Source organism: Hibiscus syriacus, unplaced genomic scaffold, assembly GCF_006381635.1.
Source record: "Hibiscus syriacus cultivar Baekdansim isolate YM2019G1 unplaced genomic scaffold, ASM638163v2 tig00110356_pilon, whole genome shotgun sequence".
Taxonomy (NCBI): Eukaryota; Viridiplantae; Streptophyta; class Magnoliopsida; order Malvales; family Malvaceae; genus Hibiscus; species Hibiscus syriacus.
The window spans coordinates 486,595-504,519 of NW_024062700.1; the positions used below are offsets into that span (position 1 = coordinate 486,595).

General features: G+C 31.8%; 1 protein-coding gene and 1 pseudogene across 2 annotated transcripts; one reads left to right on the forward strand and one right to left on the reverse strand.

The window, feature by feature from the left end:
- Positions 1-567: 567 nt before the first annotated feature.
- LOC120120970 (zinc finger CCCH domain-containing protein 3-like) lies at positions 568-4,934 on the forward strand. 2 transcript variants are annotated; one of them, XM_039140459.1, is made up of 7 exons: positions 568-918; positions 1,325-1,494; positions 1,641-1,694; positions 2,344-2,460; positions 2,534-2,824; positions 3,988-4,263; positions 4,374-4,934. In XM_039140459.1, the coding sequence occupies exons 1-7, from the start codon at positions 855-857 to the stop codon at positions 4,710-4,712; spliced, it is 1,311 nt and encodes a 436-aa protein (XP_038996390.1). In that variant the 5' UTR covers positions 568-854; the 3' UTR covers positions 4,713-4,934. The 2 variants fall into 2 exon arrangements, with proteins under 2 accessions (XP_038996390.1, XP_038996391.1); XM_039140460.1 differs by lacking the exon at positions 1,641-1,694.
- Positions 4,935-15,279: 10,345 nt separating this feature from the next.
- LOC120121104 lies at positions 15,280-16,621 on the reverse strand (annotated as a pseudogene).
- Between the last annotated feature and the right edge of the window lie 1,304 nt (positions 16,622-17,925).

The window sequence follows — 17,925 nt, forward strand, 5'->3', positions numbered from 1 at the left end:
GTATTAATTTTAGGTAAAAGTGTAATTTTGCTCCTGTAGTATACTCAATTTATTACTCTCGTTCCTATCATATTTTCACACCAATTTAACTCTAGAAGTTACTCAATTGCATCATTCTATATCCTACCCTTATCTTAAAACTTTAAATTATAAACCCTAAATCATAACCCTATAACCTTTAAATCATAAACCTCAAACCCTAACTTAGAATTTTAAGTTAGAAACAATATATAAAATTATGTAATTAAATAAATTTGAGGGTTAAATTGATACGAAAATATAATAAGAGTAAAAATGATAAATTAGATATATTACAGGACAAATGTGACCCTTAAGCCTTAATTTTATTAAATATATATTTATCGATATTTTTTATAAATAAAAATATTTTTTATTAATCTAAAAAGAAAAGAAAAGAAAAGAAAAAGCCCATGGCGGTCAATAATTGAAAGAGAGTAGTCGAACTTGTGGGCAACGATGCCTTTTGACTAAAAGAAATTTCTATTATTGGTGCACCAAAACAGAACACAGAAGCTTACTGAAAAAAAAATCGAGGAGGAAATAATTTTAATTTAAAAAAATCAAATTGGAATATTTTCTTGGATTTCACTTTTTGTTTCTTTATAATCTCTTTCGTTGTTTCCACAAAAGAAAAAGATCCCGAAATTTTTCTCGTTTCACTCTTTTGATCGTCGTCGTCATTTGTTTTGAAATCGAACTATTTTTTTTAAAACCGGACAAATTTGCTTTGGTTTATGCCCAGAAATTAAACTTTTGTTCCTCATTGTGTGGTTTTTGATTGTTGTGATCAAAAGTAAGATACGGTTTCACAAAATTCTGTGCCGCATCCACGGATGCAAGATAATCGGCAAGTTCAGAACAATGTTGTGTCGAATCAATCCGCTGATAACGTTGAAGGTAGCACCGATTCTTTCTGCGCTTTTTGTTACTTCAAACCATACACAGATCTGATGCCGCTTCATACCTTTCCCCGTTATTTTTATATTTTAGAATTCCTTTGTTGTGATCAATTTCCATTGTGATCAAAGCTTTTAAATTCTCTTGGAAACGGTAAGTTTCTATTCAATAAATAAAATAAGCAACTTCGTATATTTTAATTTGTAAGCTGTTGTTCTTTAATTGGAGCTTCTACAATTGTTTTTATTTTCTTTCTTTTTTGTTGTAAACTGTAGTAGACAATGGTCATAGATTTTGTTTCAAAGTTCGTTACTTCAATTCTTAAATAGGATCAAGTTCTTTACATGCATTGAGATATTCTAATTTTGATTAGTTTCGAGATCTTTTTTTCTCTCTATGTTTTCAGAAGTTATTTTGCGGTTGAAATTTAATGATAATAATCAAGAGGTGGGTGTTTCAGACTCAGGCTCGTATCCTGATCGTCCTGGTGAACCGGATTGTTCTTATTATTTAAGGACTGGATCATGTGGTTATGGAAGTAATTGTCGTTTCAATCATCCGGCTTATGATACTCAGGTAATGAAGTCTTTGTTCATCTTTTTGAATTGAATTGCATTTACTGACAGATTATTTCAATATCAAAAGCCCTTGGATTCAGATTCTTATATACATAGATATTGCTCTACTGATGTATTGGTTGAATATGTTATTTTTTGGTGCAGGGTGGCCAATATCAGGAAGAACTCCCTTTAAGAGCTGGACAGCCAGACTGTGGGGTATTATTACTTTCTCACTTAAGATCAGTGATCTAAATTGCCTTTTCTGGTAGATGTTTGTGTTGCTATTTTTTGCTGGGGTATGTATCTCTCTCTCTCTCTAAGAAAAGGGAAGACACCTAATGTGGTTGTTTATGCAAATAGATGTTATTTAATTAGGAACATTTTTTTGGGAAATGAATATTGCATGGATAATCGTTCACTTGAACTGTGGAATACATAGCATGCATGTTATTGTGTACATGTGCAAGACTGTTAACATGATATGTGGCCATGGAGTTTTCTGATTGTGCTAGTCATCATTTTGCTGTTGTTTCTATTTTGGGTGGTGTAGTGTTAATGCAGATGTTTTACCAGTGGACAACAGGGACTATGATCTTCTTAATCTAACTAGTGTGCTAATGTTTCCTTTTAACCTGGTGAAGTGATGCAGAACTCTTTTTTCTTTCTTCTAAAGAAAACTGATGTTGTAGCTCAGGGTCATCGTTGATATGTTTGATATAGTGTTAAACTGTTTAGACATTATGTCTAAGCTCTCTCTCTCTCTGTCTTTTGTTTTTTGTTTTATATATTTTTTGTGATCAAGACTATCAAAGCATTTGTTTTAGAAAGCTTTTAATTTAGAAGTTTTCATTAACCTCCTCTGCAGTACTTTTTAAAGACAGGAGCTTGCAAATATGGATCCACATGTAAATATCATCATCCGAAGGACAGAAATGGAGCTGGACCTGTTACATTTAACATTCTTGGTCTTCCTATGCGTCAGGTTCTTTCTTTCTCTCTCCTTTGATGTGCTCACCTGACTTTATGTAGTCTCATGCTAGCTTTATATTTTTCAGGATGAAAAATCATGTCCTTATTTCATGAGGACCAGATCATGTAAATTTGGAGTTGCATGCAAGTTCCATCATCCCCAGCCTACTTCACCTGGGGCTGGCTTACCTGTAAATGGACCTGCGGGATCATCAGTTTTGCCACCGACAGGTGTGCCGTATGCTGGTGGATTACCCACATGGTCATTACCTAGGGCACCTTTTGTTTCTGGCCCACATTTACAAACCCAAAGATACATGCCTGTTGTTGTTTCTCCTCAAAACATAATTCATGCTAATGGCTGGAGCACCTACATGGTAAGTGAATGTTTCTTTTGTTGAGTAATGTTTATCAGAACTTCAGGCTTCAAAATAATGCAGTCAATAAAATCAATTTCTGCAAGGTGCCGTTATTCTAGGTTTTCCTTTTTCCATTATTTGACGGTGTAAAATGAAAAGTATATTGGACGGACTTCTGAAATTGTGAAATTTAAATGTTTCACTTGTCCTAAAGCAAGCTCCATAAAGTTCTCTGCAAGTGTAAACATTGTATTGATCTCCTTGACTTTCAATTCGATTTAACTTTAGATTGCTAAATTAAATGTTGTGTTTCCAAACACTGGATATGAGAATAATGCAAACCTTGGCATTTTTTAAAATGAAGTTGTACTGTCTTGATTATTAAGACCTGAAGATCGGTCCTATTGATTTTTCTGCTTTTGCTATGTTTTTTTGAAAGACTCGTTATATGTGTTTCTTCTTATCAGCTGACATCATTTAATAGTGTTCTGTTTTTAGTGTTCATGATGTTGCTACATCCCATATCCATAACATTTAAAAATGTCTTGTCAGTTGGCTACGAATGGTGCTAGTTAATGACTTGTTCAAACCGGAAGTGAATGTCATTAAGATGTTATGATAAAAATTACCTGGTCTCGATTCCATTCTTTTATATGAATTCACTTACTATTAGAAAATTTTCTTTTCATAATTGTAAGTGTTAGACACCTTAGATGTCTTCATCTTTGTTTACTTGTTGCTTGAGCTGCTTATTGGAGAAGTTCAGAGGGCATGTTTTCTTTATATATGAAATGTATACTTAAAATGATCAACTTTGTTTCAAGTATCTATTATCCAAAACAAACTTAATTGTGTCTTAAATGTGTTACTATATGTTTATTTTCAGAAAAATAAAAGAGTGCGTTGCTATGTATTCTGCAAATTTGTGTTTCCATATTTTATGCACATGTCTATCACCACAAAGTCACATAGATGCGACTCATGGTAGCTTTGCATATTTCATGTACATATCTGACAGTTCCCTGCATCTGCAATGCTTCACACTGCATATTTTTTTATTATTTATTTATCTCTTTTATATGAAAAGAAAAATTGTTCATGGGTAGTTCTTGCCGATTGGAATTTCTTTCCTTATTTTGCCACATTTTATTTTTCTTCGTTACTAATTTAACTCCGATCAGGGAAATATGAGTCCCGTATCTTCTGCTGGTGTTCTTGGATCCAATTATGCTTACAACTCGACGAATCCCGCAGAGTCTGGTTCTAGTGGACAGATGCTCTTGTCATTCACATCTGCTTCTAACTATCCTGAAAGACCTGATCAACCAGAGTGTAGGTATTATATGAACAACGGCACTTGCAAATACGGATCTGATTGCAAGTACCATCATCCAAAGGAAAGGGTTGCAGATTCAGCCATTAATAGTATTGGCTCTCTTGGGCTTCCTTCGAGACCTGTAAGTTTCGTGTCCATTCGGGTTAAACAGGAATTCATGTGCCCATTTCCATTTTATTCACTGTTCACTCTTGCCAAATATTATTTGATTTGTAGTTCTTTTGTATGTAGGGGCAAGCTGTATGTTATAGCTACAGTATGTACGGACTGTGCAAGTACGGGCCAACTTGCAGATTCGATCACCCTTTTGTAGGATATCCTTATAATTATGCTCCAACCCTTCCTTTACCTGTGTTCGATACGTCTCTCCTAGCATATCAAAGAATGTCTCCAGCAGTCCATTTGTCCGAAGCTCCTCCGCCATCAAGACTTCCCGATTGGGCACGAAACACCAACACCGTAAGCAAGAAACGTCAGAACTTGGAAACTAAGAATTCAGATGATCCATCCGAACAGGTTGCTTCTCCACCAAATTCATTGCAGACTTCTTCGAAAACCTCACAAGATTAAAACTGAGTCGATCCATGTCTTGATCATCTTTTTTAACTTGTTTTGTTTTGTTAATTCGGAACCTTGCAAGAAGACTTCCATGATACTGTACCTCCTTCACCCCCTTTCACCTGTGATCCGACAGTGTTGTAGGTTTTCATTTCCTTGAATATTTGAAATGTGCAAAATTCTGGGGGACAGAAGGCATTTTTTGTTTTTGTGGTGAATAAAACGCAGGTGAAAAGTTGTAAGATCCTTTTATCTCTTGGAGTTTATAATCGTCTCATGTTTGATGCTTTATGTTAGTAGACTATCCATATTGTCTACAAGTAATTAGTGTTCTAATGATTTTTTTAAATTATTTATATTAGATCATGCCATACCACCCGTATATAAATATTTATAAAATATTTATGTAATGGGAATATATATTTTCTAAAATAAATAGATATTTAGAATGAAAATATATATTTTTAACTTAAGTGATAATAACTTTAATTGTAAAATATGCCCATGACCACTTAACTAATAGGGGATTATATTTTGATCACTGCTTTTTCTATTTTGCCACTAAGATCATTTAACTATTCAAACGTTATCAATTAAGTAACATGCCATTATTATTTGATAGAATAACTAACACGATAGTTAAAAATATTGATATATTTATACATTTGGTCTTCATTATTTACACATCTAATCAACTATCATCGATTTTAAAAAAATTATGTTTCAATCACTTATGTTATAAATTCATTATATTATTAATTATATGGTCTTCATTATTTACACTAACAATAGAAACAGAACTTGGCTGAGTTTTGGCTTCAAGAAGGAGCTTTACTGGTAACAGAGATTAACGGTTCAATAATCAATATATAATGAACCGATAACGTAAGTTACTGAAACATAATTCTTTTAAAATCAATGATCAAAATTAAACAAACCAAAAATAAAAGACACCATCAATATTGTTTAGCCTTTAATTTAGTTTTATTTTTATGACTTTTATTAATTATATATAAGATTTTATATAAACCATTTTAAAAAGTAATATCCTTATGCAACCGTAAAACCATCAAATCATGTTGTAAAAATTACTCCAGATTAAACCCTAGCTCACAGTTCATCGATGCAGGCAACACAATGGTTCCTTCTTCCAATTCTTCGACTCCTTTAACCATTTCCTTATCTGGGTCTTCCTTCTTTTCTTCTACACCATACCCATCTTCTCGATTTTTCAATAGATCCGATTTTTGTTGGTTTCGCAGTTTCTCTGCTTCTTCTTCTTCTTCTTCTTCTTCTTCTTCTCCTTCTTCTTCTTCTTCTTCTTCTTCTTCTTCTTCTTCACGGGTAAATGTGAGTCGAAAGCATATTTCAGAGATTACCAATTTGATAAGAAGGGGCGATAACGATTTAGAATCCAAGATGGATGCCATGAATGTACGTCTTTCCGAGGTATCATTGAACATCATTTTTGGAACTTTAAATTACCAGAAAGTTTCTGCATTGCGTTTCTTTGATTGGATTCGACACTCCCATCCCGCGTTTTATCAGAACTCTGACATGATTTTCAAACCAAAACAAAATCAGTAGTGTACATGATTTTCAAACCATGGCTAAAAACACAATCTTTTTTGGCGAAATTATGGAACTTAATGTGGTCAAGATGTGCATGAGTGATGAAAACGAAATTCTGGTGAACAGCACGAGAGGGGCACCTCCCAATGTCAAAAGCAGACTTCAATTCAATAACATTTCAGGTCAATCCTAAATATGCTTTTGCATCCGCCGATGATGGTAGGTGATCACTGCTGTGGATTTCCATACACTTACTCTCTGTTTTTTTTTTTTGTATTTTATTTTTGGGTCAATCTTACACCTGGAATTTATGTTTTAAAAATTGTTATGGACTTGGCCATGTTTATAACACCCTTCATACACGGGTTTTTTAGGTCCTATACGACAGGCATAAAATATAATTGAAAAAATAAGATTGTCAGATTTTTAATTTAAGATCTATCATATTTACTAAAGTATTTAAGGAATTCGTTACAACGAGATGACGAGTTTGTTTAAATAATATTTTTTATTTAAACTCGTTACTTCGAGGTGAAGAGTTTTAATAAAATATAAAATTTTTATTAATTTTTATCACATCGAGTAAAAGTTTAAAAAAAAATATTTTTTATTAAAACTCATCACTTCGATATAATAAATTTTCATGCAATATAATAAATATCGTAGATCCCAAATTAAAAATTTTACAATCTTATTTGTCTAATTATATTTTTGGGCTGACGTATTGGGAAAAAACCCTTCATACACGTCTTACAAAAGCTTTGCTCAATGCACTTCTAGGCCCAAAACGGGCATTGACTCAATACTAGGGTTGGCAGCCCTAGGACCGAATGTGAATGTGATATGTCCTCATATTTAATTTACTCTTAGTACGGACGCACAACTTAATAGGTGTCAAATGAATCCTATTATTTTAGAAAAATAATTTAATTTAATTTAATATATAAAAAATATAAAAAATTTGTATACCAATTTTTTTCTTTCTAAAAAGTAATTAAATTTTAAACTTTATTATTAAATTTCTGAATCTATCACGACTCTTAATGTATAGCTATATCTCTCTCTACAAAAGTAAACGGTGCTACTGACCAAAAAACCAAAGATGCCTAACACGTCATCTTATAAGAAAACATGCTGGCTTATTTATATAGCTTGGTCTTGATTACATTGTTTTTTAAAATCTTTGTGTTTCTGTATAGGCTATAAGAGTATGAGCCCTGTAAGTTACAGTGGCCTTACATTATATCATGATGCATACTTATGTCTTTGTAGATGTGTATTTTCAAACTACGTGACACCAAATCTCATTTTTAGTGCCTTTATGTGTGTCTTGGATATGTATTGAGTAGATGACATTGTTTTCTTTCTTTTACTATATCTATAGGTATATTTATGTTATGAATACATATAAAATAATAAGATTATTCGTTTGACACTCAACTCATTAGTTCAACGTTCAGGATGTGTTTACGTTCATAAATACTTGGGAGCGGTTCAAGAAATACTATCATTGTATGTCAAATTCCAATAACTGATCTTTTAAAGTACATCTTTGATTTATATAGAGAGCATATATATTATAAACTCTATATCATATTCTAGTCGTAACTCTATTTTAATAAAACGATGACATAACACGATATACTAATAATTTTAGATCTCATAACTTGTATAATTATCCAACTCGATCCAAATTCGAAATAATTCATCAAACGATAGAGTTAGGCTCTAAATTTCTAATACTTCTATTTTTTCCCTCTCACTTTTTCACTTTTATCTCGATTTATCCCAAAAATTGTCATGTCTCACGGTCAATCACTATCATCGGAGCATCAAATATGCCCCACCACCGTAATGACCATTACCTCCACGGCCAGCATAAAAGGACGAGGATCGTCCTTCACTATGCCCAGGGGCGGATGCACTAAGCCCCATAGGGGCTAAGTGCATCCCCTTATTTAGGAAAAAAGTGAAATTTAGTATAACATGTTAAAGAAAAATGGAAAAAAATTAAAAATTTTGCATCCCCATTATTTTTAAGAAAAGAAATTAAAATTTTAGACCCCATTTATAAATTTCTAAATCCGCCACTGACTACGCCATAAACGATATTGTATTTCTCACTATTTTGGAGACCTCAAGAGTGATATATCAAATTATTGTGCACCGAAAATAGAGATGCTATTAAATAGTAGTTAATTATTTGTGTCATTAAATTCTGGAGCTAACAAACTACTTATTTAATGATAAATAATTTGTTAAATTTTCAAAAGTTCAACTATATTTCAAGTTTATATAATTTTATATATTTGAGATTTATTTTATTTTCCATTTTACTTTTATGAATCGACCTCTTAATAATCATGTAATAAAAAAAATTAATGTTACAATAGACTTGACTTTAATACAAAATAATAATACTACCAATTCAATTTGAACTTAATAATTAAAAAATCGATAAATTATTTCTTGAGAATAAAAATAGAAGAATTAAATTTCACATGCACAACAAGTACAATGATCTAGAGCACATTTTTAATTTTTTAATTTTATATATTCAATTTTTTAATTTAATTTCATATGCAGTTAAATATATATAAATATAAATATATATTAAATTTAAAATCTATTAATGTCATAATCAATATGTGCATGTGAACTTCAAACTTTAATATTTAAGTGCCCAACCATTGCGCCTTTATAAGTCGGTTGGTGTGAATGGATGTATTATATTTTGCCCGCATATTTACTTCTGAAAAATAAATCAACTGGACTAGGAATTTACTTTTTAATCTCGGTGCTGACACACGACAAGAATATACTTTTTTAACTTCATTAAAAAGGGGAATCAAGCCAGTTAAAATCCAGCATTACTAAATAATAAAGCTACTTGCATATTTGGTTTGTAATTAAGGAAAAGGTTTAATATATAAAAAATAAGTGCATGCCTGGAAACATGTTTTGATGATTAAAGAATTTTTTTAATTAAAAAGTATGTGTCTAATGTTCTTTCCGTTACACTTTTAAGAATAATACGTTAAATTTTATCGTTAAAGGACACGTGTCATCCTCATATTTTTTTTTGAAAAATTATTTTAAAAAAGAAACTAAAACTAAAATTATTATTATTATTATTTTTAAAAAGTCCCTATGTTTTCATTCTTTTCACAAATCAACCCAAATACTCCAAAAACCCTAACCCAAATTTCGAAGAACTCCACCCATCGATGGCGAAACCCACTACCAACCATCCCTAACTCAAAGTCCAGTGAAGCCCATCCCCCATCTTCAACCGATTTGCAAGACATTGTTTCTAGTTTTGTTCGTGACTTATAGCGATTTGAGGCTGATTTTTTACCGATGATCGATTTAAGGGTGATGACAAGGGACTTGACAGCTGTGGAGCCCGATGATCGATGGGTATGCGGCCTACGACCGATTTAAAATGTGATTTTAATCATATTCCAGTTAGTATGCTAATGTCTATCTCATATAACTGTTAATTTTTAACGGAAAAAACAAGTTTGTAAGGTATGAATAGTCAACTTGATAATATTATAACTTTTAGTAGTTAGAGGACTCAACAAAATATTACCCTATAATCCAGGGATCATTTCGTAACTTTCAATAGTTATGAGACAAAAAAAATAACATCCTATAGTCGAAGAATCATTTCGTAACTTTCAATAGTTATGAGACAAAAAAATAACACCCTATAGTCGAAGAATTATTTCGTAACTTTCAATAGTTATGAGATCAAAAAAATAACACCCTATAATCGAAGAATCATTTGTAAACTTTACCCTTTGATTAAATAGCTTGTCCTCTCGTTTTAAATTTTTCAGTTTAACCATCAGTATCCGATCTCTTGATTTGTTTATATCGATCGATGTATATATTATTTATTGTGTACTATTTTAAAAATATAACACTTTTCATTTAAATTATTAGAATATTTTTTAATTAATTAATTTTATTTATAACGTTAACATTTGAGTAGATGAAGTTACCTAAAAGATTCAATACCTCATTTTATTAAATAATTTTATAAATAATATACAAAATTTAAAATAGATTTTACGTGATACCATTTAAACTTACATGAGCTGGCATGAACCAACCACTCAATATATAAACATACATATATTGTATTCGACGCTTAAAATTATGAAAAACAACAACGGGAAACGCTAGCTCGTCATCTTCTTGGGAACACCCTTCTTCTCTTTTTCCCAGCTAGCTTCCTGCCCTTTATCATTTCATCTCCTTCTTTTGCGTTAAGTCCTCTTCAACAACAAAAATTCAATCAACCCCTCTCTTCTATTTCCTTGAAACCCGACAAGTTATGAGGAAGAGGAAGAAACACGATGTGCTCTTCAACAGTGATTTCTGGAAATGCAATCCGAGTTTCTCAAGCTTTTTTCTTCTCTTACGGAAACGTACTAAGGATGATCACGACCGGCCACTCGTAGGGCGGGCGTAAGGTTCGGGTTTCTTTTCGGCGGCGTACATGGGAAAGCCAGGCATCTCTTTCTTTCATGCTGTTTTCTGGGTTTGCTTCCAACTTTCTTTCCTCCAATTTTTACCTCATCATGAGAATTTAAAATATATATATGTAACCCTTGTTCTTAATATATTAAGCAAATTCATATTTTTGCATCCACATTCGTACATGATTGCAATTATAAAATTATATACTCTAACCAACTGATATTTATTCTCTGACATTAGATGGTATAAATTAGCACAAACAGTATCTTTTTAGTACGTTGGCTAACGAAATTGAAATTGGGTGAATGAAATAGTTTATGTTTCTAAAAAATGCAAAATAGTATGCCCTGCAGCTCCTAATAACGTAATTGGTTGGTTGATACAGTGTTTAAATCAAAGCTGACGATAATTTAATCAAAGTCGGTACAGTTCATCAGCGGCGGCGTCGCTTTCACTGCTAATTAATTCAACCTTTACCCACCTTAATTAATTAACATAAGCAGCCCCTTTTTATTAATATATTTGTATTTCTTTTAAATTTGAACTTAAATTATAAAAATATAATAGAAAGAGTAGATTATTATATATTGTCATTAACTAGGTTTGATAGGTACATTTAATTTCCATCTTGGGGTCCTGTTCATAGGTACATTAATTAAGCTGTAGGTATCTAGAAAATTATTTCTCCATCTCCGTATTGGTTTCCCTATGAACTAGTTTATTATATTGATAACAAATAAATCTAAAATACAAAATTGCCTATGTACAAAATTTAAAATAAAAAATTTATTTACAGATACAGAACTTTTGCTTTGACATTTTTAATTGTGGCGTTGTTCTGATAGGCGCACTGTAAACAATATTTGTTTACGTGTGAGAGTGTCGGATCCTATCAGAACAAGACTGCTTGCATTGCGCCCGAGGATCAATTTCTTTGACTTTAAATATCTCATGTTCATTTATCCCTATGATTGTATTTAGAAAAAATAACTGACCAAAAATACCTTATAATATATGATTTTAATTAACTTGTTTTGGATTTACCAAAATGACCAACTAAATCACAATGCGATCGATAATTCACAACGCGATCTCCGGTATCGCAAATCAGTTTCCAGATTCGCAACGCGAACTTGGACTATCGCAATGCGAACTTGGACTATCGCAATGCGATTTACATATTCGCATTGCGATAGTCCAAGTTCGCATTGCAATAGTCCAAGTTCGCATTGCGATAGTCGAAGTTCGCGTTGCGAATCTGAAAACTGATTTGCGATATCGGAGATCGCGTTGCGAATTATCGATCGCATTGCGATTTAGTTGGTCATTTTGGAAAATCTAAAAAAAGTTGGTTAAAATCTTATATTATAAGGCATTTTTGGTCAGTGAGATTATTTTCTCTTGTATTTATATATATATATATATATATATATATATATATATATATATAAACGAGCCGAGTCGAGCTAGAATATTGCTGAGTTTAACTCGACTCGAAAACTATGAAATGCAGCTCGATTCGACACGAAAACTCGCGAGCTTAAAATTATAAAATCTTAATATATTATATTTTTGAGCTATTCACGAATTTTTCGAGTCGAGTATCAAGTAGCTCGTTTCGGCTCGTTAAGAATTCGAGTCGAGCTCGAGTCGAGTCCATTCGGTCCGAGTATTTATCGAGCCTTGACCGAGTTGATCTCGAGTAGCTCTCGATCTGTCTCATCTCATTTACAACCCTAATCTTCATAAAAATAAATTAAATTATTTTCATAAAACAGGTTTAGAATAGATGTTATATTGTAATCATTTTAAATTAATAAGAAAAAATTAATATATAAATAATCACGTTTGATTAATATAATTATTTTTTGATAAATTATATATAAGATCACTCAATTATGAGTTTAATGATATATATATATATATATATATATGAACTTTTTAAAAGTTATAAATAGATTAATTAATTAAAATATTATTACAAATAAATTATTGATTGTTAAATATTAAACGAGAATAATGGTATGATTTGATATAATAATAATTTTAATCTTTAAAATTTATATTGTATATCAATTTGATTCTAATTTAAAATAGTTTATTAACTTTGTCAATTAAGTAGTCTTCGTAATAAATGAATTGTTATTGTTCATTAAGGAACCGGTTCGAACACCATAGATGCTAAAGACGTGAGCGTTTAATGTCGAAAGTTTGAGAATTTTCTTTGAACAAATACTATCTTGTACTAACCCAGATTAATAAAATAATAGTTTATTGACTTTAACATTTCATATTTAAAACTTTCACCATTGAAGTCTTTGTATTTATTTTAAATTACTTGTTATTCTTCCATAAATATTATATTACTATTATGTTACTTTTTTGTATAATAATTTAATAATAACTTGTTAGTATTTTATGATTGAATAGAAGTATTCAACTATTGCTTTGATTTGATGTGCTGGCTTATTTTGATAGTATTAAAAAATTAATAAATCGATAAAATTTTAAAATATAAAAAGTTATATTTTATTGAATTATTTCAAATTACGACTAAATTAATAATTTGTATAAGTTTTAAGGACTGAAATTATTAGTGTATTAGGTCACATTATGCATATGTTTTAGTTTTAATTTATAATTATAATTTAATTGAATAGTATATTTATAATTTTTTTAGAAAATAATAAATTTTATTTATCAGTAATCTTTAGAGTATGTGATTAAAAATTCTCAATTCACGCTTTTTTTTTATAGGTTGTGCATTTAATATTTATAATTAAATAATGTTAAAAAAATAATAAAACTTTTATTATTGAACTTATAATTAAGTAATTTGATCACAATTTTCGTTTATTACTCTAGCGACCAGAGTTTTGATGTGCACACTAATATTCTATCCGGGAGCTTCACGGAGAACAATATGCAAGAATGACCCACGACTACCTTTATCCTGAAGCCAAACTACAAACTCATTCCAATCACGTCTGCATAGTCCATCCTCCAATCCGTAGGACCATCCCCCCGCACAGCCTGCACAAATTCACAATTTAAAAACAAGTGATTCCTATCCTCCTCCACGCCCCTATCACACATCACACAAGCATGACAAACTTGCATTCCCCACATCCTCAACCTCGCTTTGGTAGACAATCGATCATCCATAGCCAACCAAGCGATGTAGCTATGCCTTGGACTAGTCAATTCACCCCAAACCACCTTGTGCCAAAACCCAACTTCCCTCCTACCACGGAACAACTCCCAAGCCTCCCTAACTGAATACGGCCCTAAAGGGCCCTCCATATAAAGAAAGCTAATCTCGAAGCTTCAAAAGCTTCCTCCAAACCCAACTATGGCCTTGGCGCAATTGAGATTGCCACACGCACACCCCCTTTAAAACATAAGAGTGAATACACGCAACCCATATTGAGTTAGCCCAAATCAACAACTGCCAAAGATTTCGCATCATACAAGCTTTATTCCAAGCTGTTAACTCCTTGATCCCCAAGCCCCCTCCTCTTTCGGGTGGCACACAACTTCTCAACTCACCCTCGCACCCCTCGCATCTCCCTCCTTCCCCTTCCAAAGAAAAGTGTTGCAAAGTTGAGAGACCTTCTTTAACCGACCGCTTAAAATAAACGGTATAATAACCCTCTATGAACAATCAATCCGGACTATTTAAGAAAAAAAATTAAATAACTTATTAAAAACGATATATAAAAATAATTAAATTATATATATCATTACCACTTTCTTTAATATATGTGTAATTATATATATTATAACAAAATTTTATGTAATTACATAATTTAACAACTAGATAAAATATTCAATGTGATACAATTTTATATAGTTGAATACTTTTATTCAGTCATAAAATAGTAACAAGTTATTGTTAAATTATTAAATTATATTCTATCATTGTCTTGTACTAACCACGTATTAATAAAAAAAATTAGTTTATTAACTTAGAGTGATTTTATATATATAATTGATTTGTCATGGTTATTTTTGGACGCCTTTTAAATGTGAAGCCATGATTGGTTGGTTTCGATTTGGATTGAATAATTAGAAATGTTTGATGTTGTTTATATAGTGGTTGATTTCCTTACTATACATGAACTTGCATTAAATTTTAACTATTACGTACTACAATGAACTTTATTTTTTTTAGGGGTATGTACAACAACAACAACAAAACCTTATTCTCATATGCAATGGAATAAGGGGGAGATAGGGTAGTAGGTTGCCCCCAACGTCAGGTTGAGAGCAACTTCTGTGAAAGACTTCCGACAATAATAAAGATAAAATACAATGCATGTATAAATAAATAAATAAATAAATAAATACATAATTGAAACAATCTTCATATGCAGTTTTCATATGCTCGTCTGTAATGGGGTAATCCCTGCAAATAAATCCCTGCGTAAAAATTTGTGCATATTACAGAAAACGTAAGATCCAACTAAAATTAAAAAGAGGAAACCTGATATATGCTTCCCCCTCTGAACATAAATTAAACTCGATGAAGTCCCCATCTTAGAGGAACAAGAGCCACCAGTGCCAAAACCAACTGACTCCATGTGCCCAAGTTCATAATCCTATGGGATGATGAAGTTGAAGGTGAAGAAGCAGTTCCCTTGGAGTCTGCTGATGGAGCATCTGCAACGGGGCTAATATCAGGGGCCGGGGGCAGGAGCAGGCATTGGAGGTACGTCCGTACCGAAGATCGCCTCCGGAAGAAGTGCCTTATCGACTTGATATATTGCTACAGGGCCAGTCGAGTGTACGGCGCTGGTGACTTTTGTTTTGCTCCATCCTGAATCGAGGTGCACAGTGCCGGAATTGTCTGTGAAATTCAAAGTGTACATGCCACCAGCAAGCGTACTAATAGGCCCTTTGCCGCTGAGGTCAGTGAAGTCTGCAAGGGAGTAGAATTTGGGCAGGGCATGGAAAAGAATGAGCGATTTAAGTTGGTCGTCACTGAGATTGGATAAAGAAGGCTTCTTGAGGGCCTTAAAGGCACTGTCCTTGGGTACGAAAATCGTAATGCCTTGTTCAGTGTTGTTGGCTTGGTTTTGGAAGGTATCCATGACTTTAGTGGATTCAAGATAGTTGAGGAAAGTGTGATATGGACCAGCCACAGAGAGCAGATAAGTGAGGTTTACATATACCGGTGCGGGTGCCGGTGCCGGTGCCGGTGTCGGACTCGGGCTCATCGTGGCAGGAGCCGGAGGACTAGCAGCTTGACCATATGCCAAGGAGGAACATAAGATCAACACAGAAAAACAAATCATAAGAATCCTGGAAAACTCCATTTTCACCCCAGAAATTTGGTTTTGCTTTAGGGGGTGACCAATCTCCAAATTCCTACAAGAATAAAATCTTTCACAATCATAGTTGCAGCTAAATGGTGAAAACCCCCATAAATCTACATTATGAACAAAACCAACAAGCAATTCCATCTTCTGTATAAACCAAGTAAGCATTATAAATAAAACCAAATCTACAACTCTCTGCAGGAATGTAAAGTAATTAAAAACCAGATCATGATTAGCTCATCCAACAAATCAAATAATGAACATTGACGTTTGGAGATTGAAAACCATAAACTGAATTTACATATATGGTCATTTGCTTGTTCTTGAGCTCCTTCAACAAATTACTACTTGAAACTTTAACAAAAGGAAAATTACAATGAGTGCTGACAAATGCAGGAAACTAACCTGACTAGAGGAACCCAAAGAGAAAGTTTGGTGCTTTGGGTACCAATGTAGCAGATTGAAATAATCTGAGAGAGAATATAAAGAGATTTCTTCTTCTTCTATGATATATAAAAATACAAACAAAGAAATAAAGTAAATTTGTCGATGGGTCTACGATCTGTGTTGGTTTTATCCATATATACCAATTCCTAAGATTTTCTACTAAATTAAATTCTTCTAATATTATTTACTGAAAATAATATTTATATATAGGATGATTCTGCCACGCTCAACAAATACAGTTGAGTATCACTATCGATGAATATCATTGAACACTATTAATTTAATTTATAAGAATTTAAAATTTTAAAAGACTCAATATATAATTATAATTTAGTTAAAATTTTAAAGGTAAATTATTCAAAATAAAATATTAATTACATTATTTTTATATTTTTTTTATAATAATTGAAAAACCCTAAATGGTTTTTCCTTATTAAAATAATTTAGCTTTAGATTTTAATTAATTTATAATTATACGTTAATTCCTTTAATATTTTATTTTTTTATAAATTAAATTAATGATGTTTAACGATGATCGTCATTAGTGATACTCATGGATGCTCGTCGAGTATGGTAGAATTTTCCTTTAATTGTGATTCCACTTCGTAGAAAGTGTGTTTCACTAGTTATGGCTTTGACTTACATGGCATAAATCGGTAAAAAGGATAATTATCGGTAATATCTATTAAACATGTAATGTAATATATGGATTTTAATTTCCTTCAATTGTATATATGAATTTCATGATTTGAAATATGATTTATCGGTATAATTATCGGTATTAATTCATTGATTAATTGATTTTGATCATATACCATAGAGATTCATTATGAGATAATTCATCCCAACTTCATTCATAAAGTTAAGATTAAAACCATATACTTCACTCCACTAAGCCAATTAATAATTAATGAAGGTCATGCGTCACACATTCATCAGATAAATATTTTTTTTAATGATCCGTTTATAAATGAGAATAAAATGAAACGTTAAGCACATATTTTAACAAAAACAAAATTTTAACCACTTAAAATTAATAAAAATAATATATGTTTTTTACGTTTATTGTATAATTAAGTCTTTAATTATTACAAAAGTTTGTGGTAATTTATATAATTATTAACATATGTGTTTACATAATTAGGTGGAATGTCAAATGCCACCAACTTGGTAATGCGGTCTTGTAATTCAACCCTGATTTTAACTAATAAAATCCTTTGGATTAACTTAATCAACAACTTGGAGTACGTGTTTGGTTATTGACAGCTCCTTCCCTCATAAATCTCAATTTTCATTCGTTACTCATAAAAGCCGTAGATGCAAAGCTTTAATCATGCCCAATCATAATCCATACGATTCTTTAAATTGATTCAAAGCTTATGCATAATAGGATT